Source organism: Corticium candelabrum, chromosome 16 (assembly GCF_963422355.1).
Source record: "Corticium candelabrum chromosome 16, ooCorCand1.1, whole genome shotgun sequence".
In the NCBI taxonomy this organism is placed as follows: domain Eukaryota; kingdom Metazoa; phylum Porifera; class Homoscleromorpha; order Homosclerophorida; family Plakinidae; genus Corticium; species Corticium candelabrum.
In genome coordinates this window covers 3,006,568-3,025,193 of record NC_085100.1, presented here as the reverse complement: position 1 = coordinate 3,025,193, position 18,626 = coordinate 3,006,568, and the positions used below count along the sequence as shown (strand labels likewise).

At 41.7% G+C, this 18,626-nt stretch overlaps 4 protein-coding genes across 6 annotated transcripts in view; 1 reads left to right on the top strand and 3 right to left on the bottom strand.

Annotated features, from left to right (window-relative positions):
- Positions 1–198: 198 nt before the first annotated feature.
- Positions 199–4,962, bottom strand: LOC134192164 (uncharacterized). 2 transcript variants are annotated; one of them, XM_062660866.1, is made up of 7 exons: positions 4,397–4,961; positions 3,566–4,328; positions 3,050–3,141; positions 2,711–2,983; positions 1,186–1,791; positions 663–1,133; positions 199–608 (listed from the first exon to the last, which is right to left on the bottom strand). In XM_062660866.1, the coding sequence occupies exons 2-7, from the start codon at positions 4,326–4,328 to the stop codon at positions 417–419; spliced, it is 2,397 nt and encodes a 798-aa protein (XP_062516850.1). In that variant the 5' UTR covers positions 4,397–4,961; the 3' UTR covers positions 199–416. The 2 variants fall into 2 exon arrangements, with proteins under 2 accessions (XP_062516850.1, XP_062516849.1); XM_062660865.1 differs by having other exon boundaries at positions 3,566–4,962.
- A 1,420-nt stretch (positions 4,963–6,382) lies between these two features.
- Positions 6,383–12,376, bottom strand: LOC134192166 (uncharacterized). Its single transcript, XM_062660867.1, has 7 exons — positions 12,323–12,376; positions 10,237–10,993; positions 9,449–9,540; positions 9,112–9,384; positions 7,351–7,956; positions 6,828–7,298; positions 6,383–6,773 (listed from the first exon to the last, which is right to left on the bottom strand). The coding sequence occupies exons 2-7, from the start codon at positions 10,991–10,993 to the stop codon at positions 6,582–6,584; spliced, it is 2,391 nt and encodes a 796-aa protein (XP_062516851.1). The 5' UTR covers positions 12,323–12,376; the 3' UTR covers positions 6,383–6,581.
- A 1,059-nt stretch (positions 12,377–13,435) lies between these two features.
- On the bottom strand, positions 13,436–16,209 carry LOC134192294 (uncharacterized). The gene is made up of 4 exons (XM_062661017.1): positions 16,057–16,209; positions 14,614–14,971; positions 14,295–14,552; positions 13,436–13,929 (listed from the first exon to the last, which is right to left on the bottom strand). Exons 2-4 carry the CDS (start codon positions 14,792–14,794, stop codon positions 13,631–13,633), a joined length of 738 nt encoding a protein of 245 aa, XP_062517001.1. The 5' UTR covers positions 14,795–14,971; positions 16,057–16,209; the 3' UTR covers positions 13,436–13,630.
- Positions 16,210–16,315: 106 nt separating this feature from the next.
- LOC134192229 (uncharacterized) overlaps positions 16,316–18,626 on the top strand; it is a 5,659-nt gene continuing 3,348 nt past the window's right edge. For both annotated transcript variants that reach the window (XM_062660946.1, XM_062660945.1), the window contains exons 1-4: positions 16,316–16,396; positions 16,466–16,812; positions 17,233–17,287; positions 17,757–18,626. The exon at positions 17,757–18,626 is cut by the window's right edge. In XM_062660946.1, the coding sequence (XP_062516930.1) occupies positions 16,383–16,396; positions 16,466–16,812; positions 17,233–17,287; positions 17,757–18,626 (1,286 nt within the window). In that variant the 5' untranslated portion in view covers positions 16,316–16,382. The remainder of the gene's footprint in view (positions 16,397–16,465; positions 16,813–17,232; positions 17,288–17,756) is intronic.

Genomic DNA, 18,626 nt, shown 5'->3' with positions numbered 1-18,626 from the left:
TTGAAATCTTACAACAATTTGCAACAGTTTACTTACTGGTGACATACTTGGTCTTTGTTATTATCTATATCACACTCACCATCATCTTCACATCCAATTTGTATACACTTTAGACTAAGACAGCAACGACAAACAAGTAAACATTGGTCAACAACCTTTTGAACTATGACGCCATCAGTTTGCTACAGTTATCGTAGTTCTGTTAACTGGACACCAAGCACCAAAAGGAAAGCCTCCTGATGTGATCATGAGAGACAACACAAGTGTGATCGACACACCACAAAACTGATCCATTAGCTAAAGTTCCAGTCACACCAACATGACCAGTAAACAACAAAGTCACACAAGTACAGTATACAACTGATCGGTCTATCAAAAAGCAACAAAACTGCAACTGGTCAATGTCACAAAGAAGCTCATTCTTCGTAAACCAATCGAAACGTGGTAAACATGTATGGATAATGAGACTGGTAAAAATTACGAAATGACCTTCGAACCAAGTCAGAAGAAGTGACAAAGCTGCCGCCTTTCAGCACATAGTGCTTCTCCAGGTAGACGTCGGAGTTTGAAAAGAAATCGACAGAGTATAGAGGGTAGTTGCTCATTGGCTGACAAAACAAAACCAATCACAACCCTAGTTAATACAAATCAACTCACCATACCTCAAATCCTTCATATGGATCAAACGGTGTTCCTGTCCATTCCCATCCATCTCCGATAAGATCTTCAACTTCCCATGCTGATTTTCCTTTTGGATGAGATCCAATTGGCATGGGAGACCACGAATGCCAGTTGAAGTTGCCATGCTCTGAAGTTGGTGTTTCGTTGCCCCAAGGATATGCTCGGCCATCGTCTCCACTGGGACTGCCATATGCTGCACGACACCATTCTGCTTCACTCGGTAGACGGCCTCCCTTCCAGTGAGCATATGCACAAGCCTCGGCCCATGTTACACACACAGGCCAGCTTGATCCTACAGCAAGTGGTATCTCGATACCAAACAAGGTACGAATAAAAACCTGGCCATCATGGATACACCAGGATATTGGATGTTTCATGCCCGCCTTCTGCTTCCATTTCCACTCCTCTTCCAACCAGTGACATGAATTATCATAGCCACCAGATGAGACAAACTGTAAGAGATCAATGCAATCAAACGTTTCCTCAGTAAATGGCTGATCAAACCTCATGAAACTCTCCGTTTGAAACTGGATAACGATCGATTTGGAAAGCAGTAACGTTGACAACAAATGAAGGAAACTCGTTGTCCCATCCAAATGGAGATGTAGAAAAATCAGCTCCTAGTCGAACAGACCCTTTAGGTATAGCCACTACCTTAGGCTCTGTCATTGTTTGGGCCATAAAATCAAACTTGATGTCATTATGAGGTCGTTTGTACTTGACATCCAGTTGCATGTACATGTGCATCAATGTCTCTTGGTGCATCTTCTCGTGTTCAATAGTAAAACAATGTACACGACCTCCACGTATCCATGGAGTCATTGTAGTAGACTCCTTTTCTTCTTTGACAATGAGTGGAATGATTCCAACCAGGATCTCCTTACGACATTGTTGCAGATATTTCTCCACTTCTGCAGCTGTCGGCCATTGGCGTGGAATGTCACTGTGCTTGTGACACTGAAGTGGGTTCGTGACTTCGGGATCGATACCTCGTTCAAATATGGCATTCAGCTCAGGTGAAAACGCCTCCTTGCCTAGAATCATGCAGTTGGTCTGAATATATGCAAATCCTGGCAGGTGGCCACGATAGAAGATGAAAGGACGTTGAACCTATTGTAATGAAAGGTCACATCACAACATTTATTAACAATAGAAATAAACTAAAGAGTCATTCAGTGGTTCTCAATCTGCTCCCCTCAAAGAGAGGCTTGGCTTGGCTTGCCTGACTCTACAACAATTACTAGTCTACTCACAATAAAAAGCCATCAATATAAACAAGGGTCCACATAAACAAATAGAAATTATATCGATTCAGATTCAGTACTGTAGACAGTAGAAGGTTAACAAATTAGTTCAAAATCGACTGCAAGTAGTAATGATTTTGATCAGTTGTGACCATGCAGAATCATTAAAAGCAGCTGCTATGATTACTACTAGGTAATGTATAAAGTCTCATCTTTCAATATTGATATGTCGACAGGCAATTAATACATACTCTCAACAGTCAATTGTTATAATAACACACGATGTATAAACACTTTGCATGTAAAACCAGAAATGTACCCATACCAAACATGCAGCGCCTTTTCATAATAAACATCTTATTGAATTACTACAAGAAAGAAGGGAAAGTCAACAGAGTATGTTACAAATATGTGATGAGTTTGCAGCAACAGACTGTAGAAAGTTTAACCAACGAAGAAGATATTTTTTCAAAACTTGCAGTGTAAAGAGACAAACGTCCATCCAAATAGGTGGAGTGAGACATACCCATGACTCTAAGAGTCAACCATGTAGTTTAGCTCTATTAAAGTTGTCAGCAAAGATACTATCAACAATTTTGTTTGTGAAAGAGACACAAGAAATTCTCTCCAGCAATGTATGCTATATGCCAGTGTGAGTGTAACCTATCATAAATGAATACAAATTCTTGCATACAATTCTGTATACTAGCTGCAATATCAGCCCACCACATGATTTATCAAAATTGCTGTCTCTAGACAGTTATATGACCAATACATCATCATACCTCAATCGGTTGCTGAACCAGTCCATCAGACATCAACATATTGAACAGTTGATCAGACCGAGACCATGTTTTCTTATAAGAATCAGCAATAACATCAGGGTCATACAATGATGATGGTCGACCATCTCGGTTACAGTAGATAACAGCAAAGTATTTCTTGTCGTCTGTCCAACTCTTTTGAACTTGAAAGCCATGAGCTGCCAAACGGTCGCAAAACTCGGCAATGCGGAACTTATAGATATATCCAACAAAAGGTGACTCTCCCTTCCTAAACTACACAATAATCAAAAAGTAATGTTAATTGCAAAAGATAAACTGTAATTGTCCACAAAAATGTACCTGAAATGAGTGACCACGTACATGAACAAGCTGATCGACCCTTGAAGAGAGACGTACCTCTATTCGATGCATTTTTTCATTGTACTCAACCACTAATAAGAACAAACCCAACTGTCCACATAAATTAATTAAGCATAGTCTCACGTAGCCATGCAGACCCTTGCCCGCCTCTTGACTAAACAAGACTATACAGTCAAATGGGAAATAATTCTATAAGGTCAGCTGGGTAAATAGTTTCAGCCCAAGGTAAGAAGTCAATTTGGCATTTTTCTAAACCCTTCTTATTACCTTTGTGTTTTGATTAACATTTCATTCCAAGAAATTGTCTGCATTATTTCCTTGGTTTCCTAACTTAACTTTATAAAAACCACTGGAATAAATGTTAGAGTTTTCCGTTTTACCAGCAGACAAGAAGCAGATATTTATACATGCAAACGTCTGCATGTGTATGTGACCACATGAACACAAACAGAAATACATAGCAAAATATGTACAAAAATGATAAAGACAGCTTACAGTACTCAAATTTGTCACGGTCAAATGTTCCACCAAGCTCTCTGTTAATGCGAGTCAAAATGTTCAATGCAAATGCTGCACTGACTCCCTTAGAATCATTGTATGCTTTGAGGAAAGCATCAGGATCCTTGTCCAAGTCAACACCAATCAGTAAGCCACCATCATTGCCAGCAAGACCAGCAAATGTCGCCAGAACACGAACAAATTCAGGAACATCAAAATTGCCAATAGTTGATCCAGGGAAAAAGACAATTCGATAATAATGACACAAGTCAAGTGGAAGCTCATTGTGGCTTGCAAAGTCCCCACATACCGGATAAATTGCAAGATTTGGAAATTCTTTCTGCAAGATCTCAGTGCTCCTCTTCAGTGCATCGCTAGAAATCTCAATTGGTACATATGCAGACGGAGACTGAAGAGCCTTCAACAGTAATTTGATCTTCACTCCAGCACCACTGCCAGGCTCCAAAACAATAGCATTGGGACCAATGACACAAGATATTTCATCAATGTTCTGCTCCAAGATGGCCAGTTCTGTTCTTGTCAAATAGTATTCATCCAGCTCACACACATCCTCAAATAGTAGAGATCCCTTGTCATCATATAGATGCTTGCTGTTAAGACATAGTTGTTTCTTGCTCAGCCCTTCCAATACATAATGGTAAAATTCATCATCCTGAGATTCGACAACACCAGCTGTAGTGCAAAGTCTAGCTTGCAAAACATGAGCATGTTTGTCTTCAAGTTCAACACATGATGCCATCTGTAATTTTCAAATAATTAATCCTTCTAAAGATGAATGGATCAGTGCAAAACACTGCAATACTGTACCTGCACTAGTTGACCTTAGAAGATGACTGTATGTACACTGTAGCTCAAACACACACAGTCAACGGACAGCAAGTAAAGACAATGGTGGTCTATAGTTCATTAATTAACTGATCATAGACTAACAATACACACCACGCCTACAATTAACATCTACTCTCTGTCCGATTTTAAAAAATCCACGATTTCTCTATTAAATTTATTGGAGCAGGTATGGCCTCCATCTTGGTCTCATTCAAAATCACTAATAACTCCCCATTTCCTGTAGGCGTCGTAAAACAGGGGTCAGCTGAGCATAAGTGTTTTGCACATATCAAATGTATTTACATATGTTAACTAATTACGTAGCACTATAGTGCTAAACCCTTGGCTGCTAAGGTGTACAAGGATGCAAACAGCATGAAATATAAGGTCACGTGGACGTCACTAGATACCACATGCCAAGACATGTCTAATTAGCTAAAAAGCTTGTGCTGTGTTGTTGAGACAGTGTTGCCGGTCCTTTTGACGACTGGTGCCAAAATTGGGGCGCCAAAGACGGTCTCCCTGCCACATAATTAATATTAATCTACACTAAAATCAGGGGTGCATTCAATTTGCCCATTCCAACCATCCAGGAATACTAGGAATACAGGAATTGTTTGATTTGCATTCCAGAATGATCAGTTTATATTTCGAGTAAACCACTTCGTTGACCGGTTTACTCGGTTTAGTTTGCGGTTTAGTTTACTAAAGGTGTGAGAATAAAAGGAATGCCTATTCGTTTGACTAAACTGTCAACCATGGCAACAGATGTACAGAAACTACTGCACAGGCATCTCTCATTCTGGAAAGCAGTTTGAGTTGAACGAGTGTTCGATTTGGAATGACTATTCTCTTCATTCCGGAATGGTTGGAATGGGCAAATTGAATGCACTCCAGTTCTATGTTATCCCATACAAGAGTTAGTGCTATATAGCTAAAGGCTGCCAAATAGCTTTAAAGTCTTCATGTTCTGTGACTTCCAAACAGTTTCATCTGAGACTGATTAATTAAGTTAATTAAATAGTCTCTCCAAGCATGTTGCCATAATTTTGAAGCCTGGTGCCACAATTGGCACCATCACTATGGCAACAGCAACCCTGTGACATAGTAACACTAATCATTTGTGTGTCAGTGCAACACTTTGGAATTGGAAGCATCCACTGTTGTGACAATGAGCGCATGCGCAATAGGCATGACAAAGAGGTCCAGTCGTTCCTTCATCACATGACAGCCGCCCGTAGTACCAGGAAGTAGATCAGCCAATGAGGTGAGCTCGTTAAAGACCTCATTGTAGCAGTTGTCTACCGTTCTCGTCACATGGTGGCATTTCTGTGTTTACCCTTCTTCTGTCACACCTATAGAAATCACCATCCACTTTTGTAATTTCCACATCGAAGGTAACTAACTACTGATGAAGTCTTTGTTTGGAATCGCGTTCCATCTTCTGGAACTACAGTACGTTCTAGAATTACGTAAAGAAAGCTGAGGTCTTCCTGGGGTAGATCATGCTCAGAGACACTTATGAAATTGACACCATGCATTGGAAAGCCCATCAAGTGCCCGTTCTGTCTATGGTATTTGCAAAACTCAACATAAACATCTAGCTGCAATGATATTATTTAGCCTACATGCTCTTGTTATGAGCTACTACACGGGCAGGTCTAGGCTGACACCAGAAATTAATGGAAAAAATATGCACATTTGCAAGCACACAACTCTGAAAAACTTGTTAGCTAATTAGCCAGCGGGCACTGTCACTGTCTGTAGTCAATTCCTCGTCCTCTTCACTTTCAATGAAACAAATGACCTCAATGTAAACAGAATGTAGGAAAATGAAGATACTAATAGTTGATACATCATTTTGTAAAATGATCATGGGAATACACTGGTCAATAACATGCCTATTGACACACCAACTTCCCTAATTCTGGAACATTAAGTGTATACCCTAGACAGCAATTCACAATTCACAAACACACAAAATGCGTAATCCTTCAAACCAATTCATTAGCTGCATAAACACAGAACACAGTCTCACCAAACATTTCAGGTCACGTCAACAAACATGACCATGAGCAAACAACAAGGATATAGATATGTAAGTCTGACTGATCAAACCATCAAGTAATGACAAGACAACAACTGGTCAATGTCACAAAGAAGCTCATTCTTCGTAAACCAATCGAAACGTGGTAAACATGTATGGATAATAAGACTGGTAAAAATTACGAAATGACCTTCGAACCAAGTCAGAAGAAGTGACAAAGCTGCCGCCTTTTAGCACATAGTGCTTCTCCAGGTAGACGTCGGAGTTTGAAAAGAAATCAACAGAGTATAGAGGGTAGTTGCTCATTGGCTAACAAAACAAAACCAATCACAACCCTAGTTAATACAAATTAACTCCCCATACCTCAAATCCTTCATATGGATCAAATGGTGTTCCTGTCCATTCCCATCCGTCTCCAATAAGATCTTCCACTCCCCATGCTGATTTTCCGTTTGGATGAGATCCAATTGGCATGGGAGACCACGAATGCCAGTTGAAGTTGCCGTGATCTGCAGTTGGTGTTTCGTTGCCCCAAGGATATGCTCGGCCATCGTCTCCACTGGGGCTGCCATATGCTGCACGACACCATTCTGTTTCACTCGGTAGACGGCCTCCCTTCCAGCGAGCATATGCACAAGCCTCGGCCCATGTTACACACACAGGCCAGCTTGATCCTACAGCAAGTGGTATCTCGATACCAAACAAGGTACGAATAAAAACCTGGCCATCATGGATACACCAGGATATCGGATGTTTTATGCCCGCCTTCTGCTTCCATTTCCAGTCGTCTTCCAACCAGTGACATGAATTATCGTAGCCGCCAGACGAGACAAACTGTAAACAATCAATACACTCAAATGTTCTGTCAGTAAATGTCTGATCAAACCTCATAGAACTCCCCATTAGACACCGGATAACGATCAATTTTGAAACCAGGAACACTGGCAGTGAACGAAGGGAACTCGTTGTCCCATCCAAATGGAGATGTGGAAAAATCAGCTCCAATCCGGATGGAACCGCTTGGAATATTCACTACCTTTGGCTCTATCAGCTCTTTGGCCGTGATGTCAAACTTGATGTCACTAAGCGGTCGTTTGTACTTGGCATCCAGCTGCATGTACATATACATCAATGTCTCTTGATGCATCTTCTCATGCTCGATGGTCAAACAATGGATACGACCTCCACGTCTCCATGGAGTCATTGTAGTAGGTTTGTTTTCTTCTTTGACAATGAGTGGAATGATTCCAGCCAGTATCTCCTTACGGCATTGTAGCAGATATTTCTCCACTTCTGCAGCTGTCGGCCATTGGCAAGGAACTTGACTGTGCTTGTGGCACTGAAGTGGGTTCATGACTTCAGGATCGATACCTCGCTCAAATATGGCATTCAGCTCAGGTGAAAACGCTTCTTTGCCTAAAGCCATGCAGTTGGTCTGAATGTACGCAAATCCTGGCAGGTGGCCTTGATAGAAGATGAAAGGATGTCGAAGCTAAGTAATGAAGGGTCACATCACAACATCAGCAACAATAGAAATGGACTAAAGGAGTCATGCAGTAGCTCTCTGCTCTTGTAAGAGAAATTTGACTTGCCTGACTCTACAACGATCATGCTGTGGCACCTCTGGAACGTCGACACCGTCAACATGCAATCTGCTTCATCACATATGGGCATCCATCTTAAGGAAACGTTTCACCAGTTATTCTATAATGGACACTGCAATCCCTCCAACCCAAAGCAATCACGTACAACAAAGGCCATCAATAAAAAACTTACGCTCATTCAGACTCAGTAGTTGCACACAGTAGTTAACATAGTTAGTTCAGAATTGACCACAATTAGTAACCATTCCAATTAGTTGTGACCAGAATCATCTTGTAGAATTACTACCAGGCAATGCATAAGTCTCATCTTCCATTTGGTATGACCATAGAACAACATTCTGAACCCAATTTGAAAAACCCATTTTGTTTCAACTTGTCACAAAGACACATAACATAGGGATGTGATAACGATTTGTGTAAGTCAAAGATCCATCACCCCACAAACTGAACAGCACAGTTTTCATGACAACAGACTATTAACTATTAATTGAGCATTCCTGCTCTCTCATCTGGAATCTCCTCTCTCACTGCATGTTGTAAATTATGATAACCTACACGTTTAGTCTCTTAACAAGTTCCGAACATCACATCAAGTGCTTCTTGTTCTGTTGGAATTTCAATCAAGGCATTGTTTTGAGTCTATTATTTGATCATCTAGAACCAGCATCATACATCATATCATGCCAGCACACATGGAAACCAGATAAATACATGGTTTGAAAGTAGTCCTCACTAATTCTCGATCACACAACATGCCCTTCTTTTGTTACACGGCCCCACTGCCTTTGCATAATCATCAGGAACCACTTGGACTACAACACTCAGTTAGATCGAGCAAGTATGCCACAATAAAGATGAATTATAACATTTGTGTTGTCGTCAACGGTCACCCCTACTGACAGCTTAACCATTTCATCAATCACAGACTTTTGAGTCAGTCAGTAATGACACCTGGAACCAATTAATTTGCCAGCCCACCAAACGGTTTATCCAAACTGCTGTCTCTAGACAGTAGAATAAACAACTCATCATCATCATCTCACCTCAATTGGTTGCTGAACCAGTCCATCGGACATCAACATATTGAACAGTTGATCAGACTGAGACCATGTTTTCTTATAAGAATCAGCAATAGCATCAGGATCATATAATGATGATGGTCGACCATCTCGGTTACAGTAGAGAATAGCAAAGTGGTTCTTGTCATCCAGCCAAACCTTTTGAACTTGAAAGCCGTGAGCCACCAAACAGTCACGAAACTCAGCAATGCGAAACTTGTGAGAATACTCAATGAAAATTGACTCTCCCTTACTAAACTAAATAAACAATGTCAATTGCTGATGAGGACAAATCAAGTCCATACAAAATTCAGAAATGTACCTGAAATGAGTGACCATTCACATGAACAAGCTGATCTAGCTTTGAATAGATGCGCATCTCCATTCGGTGCCGTTTTTCATTGTACTTAGACACTAATGAAAACAAACATAGCTGGTAACAAAAGAATATATGACTGGTACAGTACAGTAGATCCTCACACATCTAACCCCCTTTGGGCAAGCCACGGAAAATAGGGGTCGGATAGGTGAAAAGAACGGATAAGCAAAGCCTTGGAGTTTCAATCACCGTACCTCGAAGTCCCAGTCCACTTTTTGGAGTACCAGACCAAACCAATTCTGATGATTCGAGCAATTCTAAGGCAATCACACTGTCCTTGATGATGTCTACAGCAGTAGCAGGATCTTCAATTTTTGGTTGGTTGCAAGTGTACAAGCCTCCATATCTTTCGTCGCCATCACTGCCACGTTGTCACTGCACTTGTGCAAACTGACTTGCAACACATAACCACTTCGAGAAAGTGGTCGGATATGCGAGGGGCCGTATGTGCGAGGGACTACTGTAGTACCAAAACAAACCTATTAGCTTAGTATACATTTAGACAGGTAGCAAACTAATAAGAAATAGTGCAATAAATATCAGTGCCTTTTGAAATTCATTGTCAAGAATATGTACTATTTAATTGTAGTAAATGAAATTGTAGTAAATGAAAATTAAGAGTTTCCTTTTGATCAGCAGACAGATAAGCAGCTAGATGTATATGTACGTAGACATAGAGACACACACAAATAACAGACACAAATAAACACAGAATGACAAAGGCAGCTTACAATACTCAAATTTGTTATGATCAAACGTTCCACCAAGCTCCCTGTTGATGCGAGTCAATATGTTTAGTACAAACGCTGCACCGACTCCTTCAGAATCATTGTATGCCTTGAACAGAACATCAGGATCCTTGTCCAAGTCAACACCAATCAGTAAGCCACCATTATTACCAGCAAGACCAGCAATTGTCGCCAGAAGACGAACAAATTCAGGAACATCAAAATTGCCAATAGTTGATCCAGGAAAAAAAACAATTCGATGACCAGGAGGCAAGTCAGATGGAGGCTCAATGTGGGTTGTAAAGTCCCCACACAGTGGATGAATTGCAAGATCAGGAAATTCTTTCTGCAAAATCTCAGTGCTCCTCTTCAGTGCATCGCTAGAAATCTCAATTGGCACATATGCAGACGGAGACTGCAGAGCCTTCAACAGTAATTTGATCTTCACTCCAGCACCACTGCCGGGCTCCAACACAATAGCATTGGGACCAATGACAGAAGATATTTCATCAATGTTCTGCTCTAAAATGGCCAGTTCTGTTCTTGTCACATAGTATTCATCCAGCTCACACACATCCTCAAATAGTAGAGATCCTTTGTCATCATACAGATACTTGGGGTGAAGAGCCTTCTGTTTCTTGCTCAGCCCTTCTAACACAAAATGGTAAAATTCATCATCTTGACACTCAGCAACACCATTGCAATGTGCAGCCTCCACAACATCAACATGGTTGTCTTCTAAATCAACAGGTGCTGTCATCTGAAAACCAAACACTCATTTAGCTAAAAAATTAGATTAATTACCCAACACACACACATATATATATATATATATATATATATATATATATATATATATATATATATATAACTGTCATAGCCACCAACTCTCTAGGTTCGAGTGTCCAGAGGTCGTCTCTCCCTCTTTCTCCTCCTAGGGGGAGACAACTGGCTGGACACTCTGAACCTACCAATGAACTCTCACCAAATTGGTGTGAGTCACTCAAGTTCAATACTATTTCACTCTCTCTCAAGCAAAGTTCCTCAACCCACGAAAAAGTCCCTTGCTCGTTGCGGTACCGGGAGTCCCACGTTTCTATCCTAGTACATACCCTACTTAATCCGGCACACGCTCATCTGCCTACTCCGAGAGCCCCTGCAGGATGTCTCACAGCGTATCTCGCCTAAATCCGGGAGTAGCAAAAGCAGTGCTACTGACTTGAGAAACCGTACGCCGGATCGATTATTATAATTAATTGAATGGCGGGAATACGAAGCTATGCTAGAAAATTAATTAATTAAGTTAAAGAAAGTACAGAATCCCTAATCCCTTGAGTACGAAGTTAGACAATGACGTCTCAAGCCACGCCCACTTGCAACACAGTTGTTCCAATTCCAAGAGAAGGTTGGCAGTTAAGGAGCTACTATTTTCACACGTAACCGAATTCATGCAACAAAAGCGAGACAGAAAGAGCCACCAAATAATTGTGCACTTGACGATCCAAATCGGAAGCTGACGCGTCGCGATCATCGGATTTACTTGCACTGCCCCCACAATCGGCAACCTCTAGCTAGCTAGATAAAGTGCTACCCGTGCTCCAGCCTCTAAGATCTACGGAATGACGACGACACAAAAGAACGTCGGTGCGCAACGAAATTCGACTGTTTGACCGGTTTGCGTAACTCGCAGAGATTCCGCCCATTCAGCTAGACTCAAAGGCTAGACCCTGCTAGTGCGCTAGCCCCAGCTAGTGCAGTCGGCAAACGCTCCTACGCAGTGCCGACGACCCTGTTTCTCCCTAGTAAGTACACACGTATGCACACAATACGAGTTTGACGAGAGATGCGAGACGTTCCGTTCGGAAACAAAAAATTTAGTAAAGTCCGTTTGCCAGACCTGCAAGTCAACTCACAAACCACTCGCTTCTCACTGTCATTGCTCCATGAGACAATAGAAGCACCTTTCAAGGTGACAGAGCGATGACAAGCACACATGCATGCCTACACAGCGTCTTGTCGAGCAGAATGCAATGCGTACGAAGAGTGTGAATCTTACGAACAAGAATACTGAAACACCGAAACACTGTACCTTCGCAAGTCCGCCTTCAGCAGCTGAATATCTAGCTAGACAACGAGTTCGCAACTCGCTAGTCTTTCGTCTAGCGCGCGGTAAGTAAACAGGTGGTGTTAGCCTCGCAAAAATGTAATTTAATTAAATGTAAGAATTAATTAAAACGTTAATGTGCTGGTTGGCTTCGTCGTTGGATAGAAAACTGTTTTGTTGTCGGTCTAGCCTAGATGTCACAGTCAATTAGGAACAACGTCAACAACCCACGTGCAGAAGCTATTGTAGTTAGACTGCTGTACCTAATCATTTGTAGGCGTGGTCATGTAAATACGTCATGTAACCCTAGGACTGTAAATACGTGTGAGGAAAGTCTAGCTCCCCATTTCTAGAGGTCACGCTACGCCCCTGGGGTGCATTTCTTTTGCCTTTTCTGCTCTTCTGGAAGAGGCCAGAAGAGTCACGCGACCTCTTCTGGTCGTTTCTTTGCTGGTCGTTTCTTTGCTGGTCGTTTCTTTGCTACTCCCCCCTTCTTCTAGGGTGTTAGAAGAGTCACGAGACCTCTTCTGGCTCTTCTGGCCGAAAGGCAGAAGAGGCAGAAGAGAAGAGGTCTCGTGACTTGTGAGACATGCGCATTAAAAACGCGCGTATCGATGGAGCCGTACGAGCGTCCTTCGCTTTCATTGCTTTGAAAACCAAGTGGTCTTCCAGCAATATCAAGTCCCACAACTACAGCTGCTGCTAGTGGGTGTTCTCCAAGGACCCCCTTTGAGGCACCAGAAACGAAGACAACGGTTGTAGAAGTCGCCTCTTCAAGTAGAGATCCAATTTCTTTAGTGAAAACCTTATTTTGCTAATTAATTTTACAACTAGAGTACGTCTGTACTCTAAAACTATTAATGCGCATGCTCAGCTCTTCTAGGTCCTCTTCTGGTCATTTCTTTGGCTTGGCTCTTCTGATCAGACTGCGCATGATTGACCTCTTCTGTTCTCTTCTGACACTTCTATTCCAGAAGAGCAGAAGAGGCAAAAGAAATGCATCCCTCGTCTCACGTAGTCAAATTCTTCTCCTTGTATTATTAATTAATTAAAAATTTTGATTTACACACCAATATGCAGTGGGTCACGTGTTCAAAACATTCACACTGAGCTGCACAAAGTGAACGTTATTAGCCGTCGTAGAAATATTGCTCTCCAAGTCTAGTAAGTTTCATTCTTCTCGTTGATGCAACCACTAACTAGATATAGAGTCTACGAAGTCACAATGCATTAATTAATAATATGCATATGAGGTATTTATAATAGCACAGAAGCACCAAGAACGCAACATAGCTAAAACGAAAGTGAGTAGCAGTGGGTCACGTGTTCAAAACATCCACACTGAGCTGCACATGTAAAGTGAACGTTACTAGCCGTCGTAGGAATATTGTTCTCCAAGTAGTAGGTTCCATTCTTGTCATTGCTGACCAAGCAATCACCTCCTATACTAGGCTTCTTGTGTCGATGTCTCTTGCGTTTTATTCTGTACGTTGCCACGAAGCCCGTCATAGAGCAGAATTGCAAGCGAGGATAGTTACCAATCTTACCAAGCTGAGTGGTGACGTAGATTCCACTCACTCTAGAGCTAGTGCCTAAAATAGAAAATTGAAGTTGTTAGTATAAATTTAGAAAATAAAAGTACGTTAATTAACATAAATTTTAAAATACAACATACGTTAATATAAATCTATAACAAAAAACAAAAAAATGTAAATATAAAATATGCTAATACTAATCTTTAAAATTTAAAATATGTTAATATAACTTTTAAAATATAAAATATGTTAATATAAAATTTAAAATATGTATAAAATAAATTTTAAAATATAAAAAAAATTAATATAAATTTTAAAATATAAAATATGTTAATATAAATTTTTTAGAATATAAAATATATAAATACAAATTTTTTAAATATAAAATATATTAATAAAAATTTAAAACATTAGAATCTTACTGTTTTGGTTGCAATCGCTTGTTTCAAGACAACCAACTGTGCAGTTGGTGTGAACGACCTTGCGTGGATTCGCACCAACTGTTATCCACCATTCCTTGTCAGGAGTGTATGTTAGGTTGCATCCTGCCGTTTTCCACTGACTTGCAGAATTTAACAAACGGATCGATATTTCTTGCAGAAAACAGTATCTAGCCGCCCTCGAAGTTTCCACTTTCAACGGAACGCCATCGACACCAGTTGGGTAAGAAAACAACGCAACTAGAGTAACGCAAATTATGACGTAATAACACATAAAATGTGATTTTAATTAATTACTTACGTGAGTAAGTTTCTACTTGTAGAAGGTCTAGACTGTAACAAATCGCTTTACAAGCGGAGTTAGTGCCTATCACTGTCAGAGACCAGTCGTTTCCGGTTGTCTGTTTGTCGACAGAGCACGCAGTACTTCGGGATTTTGAGGAAAAACCGGCGAGCGTGCAAAACATTCCCGCGTCAAACATACACGTGATTGAAGTGTTTTGGGAGCACCAATCTGTTTCACAGCTGTCTTTGTATGGGCTGCTAGGATTGCAGGTTCCGGAGCAGTCATCAGTTGGGGTTACTGTAATGGATGCGAAATTGGAACTGTGGCGGTCTGCTGAGTAGTTGTCATCCACAATAGGTAGACTATCTTTAGTCTGTAAGAGACAATAGAAGGACAATCGTCACAAATTTGCATTTGTGTGTGTGTGTGTGTGTGTGTGTGTGTGTGTGTGTGTGTGTGTGTGTGTGTGTGTGTGTGTGTGTGTGTGTGTGTGTGTGTGTGTGTGTGTGTGTGTGTGTGTGTGTGTGTAATACAACAACAGATCTACGTAATACGGTATAATCTCGACTCAACGTATATGGGTAAGTAAAAAGTTTGTAATCCCAGAATATCTCAATCACTTGCATTTAACACGTAATACAAAAACAATCTTTACGCGATGTCAGTTTTAAGTCGTATGTATAGATACAATACGCATATTTATGTACGAGCTTTTTCATTAATTAAAGCCTAAATATTTAGACTGTTAATTAAAATAATACCCGAGATGTAAAACGCTTGGTTAATCTAAAGCCTGCCGGTCACGAGACGTACAACTCGCTCCGCCTTCTGCGTAACACTACCGCGTGACCGAATAATATTGAAACTTAGTGAGTAAAGCATGTTTTATCTTGATTTCCAGCTCTCTGGCAAGGATTAGAACAAGGCCAAGTACAGTGAGCCACTGACGCGTACGCATGGGTCTTTCCAATTTTTGGATTTTCAGCAACGCCCTTGCCAAGTAGTCTAGCAAACTTGACGTTTTCCTCCAATTTCGCAACAAGTGAGACGTACATGCAGTAGTTCATAGACTACACTAATTCTACCTAAACCTATGCAAGTTATATATTGTTAGGAAAAGACAATTAATTAATTACTGTTAATTAATCAAAAACTTGGCAATGTTGCCACTTGGACTACACGTACGGCTACGTCATTGATTATTACAGGAAATCCCCAATAACGTTCGATCCTTTCAGCCTCAATTTTATGTTTGTCCATTGTTCTACATCAGACAGCTTGTCTTCATAAATAATATATTTCGCAGCAGATCTCCATGTAAGTTGCTCGATCATAATAAATTTATTTACCAAATTTACATTTCTCTAACTAATTAATTACGAAATTTTACGTTTCGGGTTGAAGTACGACTCTCGAACGATGTGGTGCATTCGCGTACTACAAATAGACGTGTCTTACCGCAGAAATACTATTGATGGAACAACAACTTCCGTTGGACGTAATGGGTGTTGCATCACACACTTGTTGAACTGCAAAGTCAGCACACGTGTGACATGATGTTTCAAGAAATGCAGCAGCCGACGAAAGTAGAAAGCAACAGAGCAAAGACAACGCGACCATTGCGCACCGAACTCGGTGAATGATATGACGCCAGGGATTGTTTGTGTCCTAGAATAGCATCACGTCACCACGTCACGTGCACGCAGTTTCAAAGTCAGCGCTTTTTCGCTAAGTCGTTGTGTTGCTCGAGCGATCGGACACAGTCGAGCGTCAGGAGATGAAAGATGCACACGACTACGTACGTACCGATCATTTTCCTCTATAGCCTATTTACTGACCATGAGCATGCATGGATGTCGTTCTTTAGGTACCACGTGGGCATGGTTGAGATGATCGCTTGCCTTGTGTGGTGCACCGCTCTTGGACAGCAACCCAACAACGTCTCTCCGATCCTCGAGGAGCATCCCTGCTCCAGACACGGAGACTGCTACAGTTGTGTTAGCGATCCGTGCAGCAGGACGGACGACAATAGCCCGTTTGCATGTGTCTGGTGTGCGAATGGAGCCGCAGCGGACGAGGGTGCGTGCATTCCGTCCAGTTCGTCACGGGAATGCGACTTGGACAAACTATCAGTATCCGTGAAAGACTGTCTAGACCATGGAAGCCGACTAGCTGCACCATCGATGCGAGAACCAACTCCACAGCATCTGCAAGGTCAAGTCTCTATAGCTAGGGCTCTGTCTCTGCCTAGCCTCGGTTGCTTTCTGCACGTGATGGGTGGAGAGTGTAGGAGTCTACATAGGCGTAGGAAGCAACTTTCGACTGGGGGGGCACCTTCATTGGCGGTCTTGTGTGGGCGTTACCAGTTACCAGTTGCTTTTGTTCTCGAAGACATCAGGAAAATCCCAAGACCAGTAGCGATTATGTTCAGAACAGACATGTCAAAAAGTGGGGGGGCACGTGCCCCCGGGCCCCCGTGCTTCCTACGCCTATGGGAGAAGACGAGATACTTGGCGTCTTCTCTCCTCCTACTCTCAGACTTCACTCATCACGTACCGAGGCTCTTGGGTCTCTACATGCAGTACGTCTACACTAACCCATTTATATTAAACAGCAATTGATTTTGTATGCTAGATGGTACATGTGGAATGATCATGGAAAAAACTTACTACGTCAATGTATCACAAAAGTTAGTGTTTCATACTCTATGGTACACACAGAGCATGTCGTATACTAGCAACGACACACACACACACACACACACACACACACACACACACACACACACACACACACACACACACACACTCTCTCTCTCTCTCTCACACACACACACACACATACACACACACACACACACACACACACTCTCTCTCTCTCTCTCTCTCACACACACACACACACACACACACACACACACACACACACCTAGATCGTGTAGTATAGTAGTACGCCTAGCTTACCTAGGTTTTTCTGTGTATGAGCGTCGAACGCCTGTTCCATGCAACGGCAGCAACATCTTCGAAGTGACGACATCAATCTAGCTGCGTATATCCGGGATTTAGTGCCATACGCGGGAATTTGTGTTAATTAATTTGCCCGGGCAATAAATGGTCAAATAAATTCTAATTCTCTAGTAATATTGTTATTTATGATAGAGAAGATGCGTACGACGAGCAACACGATTCTGGTTCTACATTCAGAACGCATCTCAACATCTGCCGCAACGTCACCAATCAAACCGTCGTGCAATACTGCGGGTCACGTGCTCCTCTCGAGACGAACGAATCGAACAACAAAAACAACGTCATTTGTTGGAATATCGGCACAGTTAGCAAAAACTGGAACAACGCCTTCGCATCGAAAGTAATCGACGACGGAGTCTCATTCAAACTAGAACTCGGAACTACTCCATGCTGTCCCCATGGCAACCAACCGGGTGAGTGTGTATATATTCCGGTTCGAATCATCGGTCGCCCGGGAAATTGCGGAACGATCAAGCCGTGGCGCATAGAAGGAGACTTTAAAAAATTGACTCAGTGCAACCAATCAGATTCTCTGGACGTTACTGTAGTGATGCCTCATCTTTGTAGCGACACTATTATGTGGAGACTAGACGGTACCAACATGTCGTCTAGGTGTTCACACGCTAGCAATGGTGAAATTAATTGTACGGTGGCGGTTGAGACTTTGGAGAGGGGAAAATCGTTGTCGCCGTATTTGTTTGGCGAGAGCTTTGTTGTCGAACGAATGTTTGTCGAGGAGGCACGTAAATGGAAAGATAACAGCACGCTGTCGCAGCTCGGGAGGGGATTGGCAACGACGGACGGACACAACTATTCGTTTACACTCTCTGGCATCAACAGCAGTTTATGTAATCTTCGACTTTTCTACACCGACAGTGTGACGTCATTTCCTGTTTTGTTACAGTTCGATGCCGATAAAAATTGTTTGCAGCCTTCACCCACTGCAAACACTCTAGCTGCTAAAGTTGGGGGATCTATTGGTGCGTTTGTGTTTATTGCTAC

Bases quoted from the DNA above. Each gene is read 5' to 3' on its own strand.
- LOC134192164 (XM_062660865.1), bottom strand. From the start codon at position 4,328: ATGGCATCATGTGTTGAACTTGAAGACAAACATGCTCATGTTTTGCAA. The intron at 3,142-3,565 runs GTAAGCTGTCTT...TGTTCTTATTAG, and splicing joins CCGTGACAAATTTGAGTACT to TGGTTGAGTACAATGAAAAA. The intron at 1,792-2,710 runs GTATGATGATGT...TCATTACAATAG, and splicing joins TGGTTCAGCAACCGATTGAG to GTTCAACGTCCTTTCATCTT.
- LOC134192166 (XM_062660867.1), bottom strand. From the start codon at position 10,993: ATGACAGCACCTGTTGATTTAGAAGACAACCATGTTGATGTTGTGGAG. The intron at 7,299-7,350 runs GTTTGATCAGAC...GATTGTTTACAG, and splicing joins CTAATGGGGAGTTCTATGAG to TTTGTCTCGTCTGGCGGCTA. The intron at 6,774-6,827 runs GTATGGGGAGTT...TTGTTTTGTTAG, and splicing joins ATCCATATGAAGGATTTGAG to CCAATGAGCAACTACCCTCT.
- LOC134192294 (XM_062661017.1), bottom strand. From the start codon at position 14,794: ATGTTTGACGCGGGAATGTTTTGCACGCTCGCCGGTTTTTCCTCAAAA. The intron at 14,553-14,613 runs GTAAGTAATTAA...GCGTTACTCTAG, and splicing joins ACAAGTAGAAACTTACTCAC to TTGCGTTGTTTTCTTACCCA. The intron at 13,930-14,294 runs GTAAGATTCTAA...TTTCTATTTTAG, and splicing joins AAGCGATTGCAACCAAAACA to GCACTAGCTCTAGAGTGAGT.